This window comes from Nansenia antarctica (genome assembly GCF_963989245.1).
Source record: "Nansenia antarctica genome assembly, chromosome: 14".
NCBI lineage: Eukaryota > Metazoa > Chordata > Actinopteri > Argentiniformes > Microstomatidae > Nansenia > Nansenia antarctica.
In genome coordinates, this window is record NC_137684.1 from 26,357,781 (window position 1) to 26,360,280 (window position 2,500).

The window sequence follows — 2,500 nt, forward strand, 5'->3', positions numbered from 1 at the left end:
GAGGAGGCTCCAGACGTGTTATACAGTATATGTATATATATATATTATGTAATATACTGTTATTTATATTGAGAAATATACTGTGATTTATATTGAGAAATATACTGAGATATATACTCTGAACTTCTGTGGGCTATACTGCCAAATCAGCGGCGGCTGGTGAGTTTTTTATTTTGTTATTTTTCTATTTTCTAAAGATGCCATTGAAAGTGTGAATTTTATGTTTATATTTAAAGGAGAATAAATCCATATTTTTGTTGCAATTCTACCTGGACTGGATATACGATTTTGTTGGTTAGAATATTTGGATGTGCGTCAAAACCCCTGTCTTGCCTGGTTACTAAATAGTTTGAAGCCACTACAGGCCAAATTGAGATATCTGCCTAACTCTACTCTCCTAACACTGCTGATTCACTGTGCATTATTGCCAACAATGCCTATCAGAATGCTTGTTACATTCCAAAATCACTATCTGCCCAAGTCATCTCTTTGACATAGGCATTGTTGTTGACACTACCTACAAAGATGGCCCAGTGACCAGGTGACCAAGTAAAGCATGACTTAGGCAATTATGCTATGAGGCTAACGAAATAATAATTGCCACGTTGCTCAACGTCCGAGAAACACTGTGACTGGTGAAATTAGGTGTCAGCTAAGATGATTGAAAGATGTCTGGTGAATCAATTTAACCAGTCACAGTGTTTCTCTTGGACGTTGAGCAACGTGGCGATTATTATTTGTAAAAACGAGTTACTACGAGGGGGGGGGGCCCATTTTCAAGATCTCGCCTGGGGCCCAACAGACCCACAGGCCGGCCCTGCCTGTTGATACCAATCAATCATCACTTGAATGCTACAGCCTATTTGAGTATTGTTGCTAACTATGTGCATCCCATCATGGCAACAATGTACCCATCTTTTAATGGCTACTTCCAACATGATAATATACAAAACAAAAAAAGTCGTCTCAAACTGGTTCCATGAACATGACAATGAGTTCAGTGTTCTTCAATGGCCTTCAGAGTCACCGGATCTGAATCCAATAGAACACCTTTGGGATGTGGTAGAACAGGAGATGCACAGCTTGAAAGAGCACTTGAAAAATCGACAGGATGTCATCATGGACCAGAATCTCAAGGGAATGTAATAATAATAATATAATAATATAATGTATGTATATAATAATATAATGTATGTACAATTAAAAACACATACAGTACAAACAGTACAAACAGTACAAACACTTAACACAAACACAAACACTTAACACACAGAAAACCAAACACTTCAAGTTCAATATAACAACATACACAGAAACATTTTTAAAAATGCCTTCTATCTACAATTTGCTGGGCAACATAATCCTGGACAATCCATAATCAGGATTTGAGAAGATTGATTGGTGAAGGTAATTATTGACTCTTGATTACACACTTAAAACCCATTGAGTTGTCTCAGGAGAGGGGAATTTGAATTCCTTTCTATCCTCTCTTCAAGGACGTGAAGTAGGCCTACCTCCCTATACAGTAACCCTAACCCCCCAGAGAGGTGGATCTATGATCAGGTATACTGTATATATTATTACAGAGGTCAAAGGTCAACCTCCTCAGCTAAATGTGACAGTACACACAAAGCTGGACTCACATACAAGTACTGTCCTGTTGATGATTTGAAGGCTGTTCTGCGGCAAAGCGGTTCTGAGTGAGGAAACGAAAGGGTTGAGAACCCGGACACGCCGCTGGACTTTGGATATTATTGTTCGTCCTCATTATATTCCAGCACAGCTGGCGGGGGTGTGCTGCTGCCTGAGGTTCGCTTGAAGTCGACTGTCTGTAACACATTTCCGACCTCCCCGTATTAAATGTTGACTGTGATAAATGATAAATACCCCCCCCCCCTCTGTGCCCCACGTTGGGTGCCAAACGTAGCAGGTTTAGTCCTAGAGGGAGGTCGCCCGTTTATTACAGTCAACTTAAAGCGGACCTCAGCCACACACCCGCCAGCTGTGCTGGAATATAATGAGGACAAATAATAACGTCCAAAGCCCAGCGGCGCGTCCAGTTCTCCTCAGGCCATCGCTCGCTGCCTCTTTCACTGCGTGTGGCGTCCGCTTCACTCCTCACGCCCGCTCCCAGGTCACCGCTCCCAGGTCACTGCCCCCAGGAATAGAGTAAACACACACACGCCCCAAATGCCAGTGGTGATGGCATAATTGGCACGAGCCAACGTCCAATTATCCCATCTAATCACCCACACTCCACTACGGTCCGGTAGCTCCCTCCACAGGCCAGATGCTGCATGCTCCCCTCAATGACATTTTATAATAATAATAATAATAATAATAATAATAATAATAATACATTAGACTTATATAGCGCTTTTGTAGACACTCAAAGACGCTTTATGATGCTGCTTCTAACAAATAATTAAGTGTAAGTATAATTATGTGATTTAAAAAAAATAAAAAATAAAAATACAACACATATTTTACCACAGGAAAG

At 41.0% G+C, this 2,500-nt stretch overlaps 1 protein-coding gene across 1 annotated transcript in view; it reads left to right on the forward strand.

Annotated features, from left to right (window-relative positions):
• Positions 1–2,500, forward strand: part of LOC308170021 (protein phosphatase 1 regulatory subunit 35-like) — a gene marked incomplete at both ends in the record, with an annotated part of 9,326 nt that overhangs the window by 3,108 nt on the left and 3,718 nt on the right. The window contains one exon of the mRNA XM_080544752.1: positions 2,135–2,169. Within this exon, the coding sequence (XP_080400878.1) occupies positions 2,135–2,169 (35 nt within the window). The remainder of the gene's footprint in view (positions 1–2,134; positions 2,170–2,500) is intronic.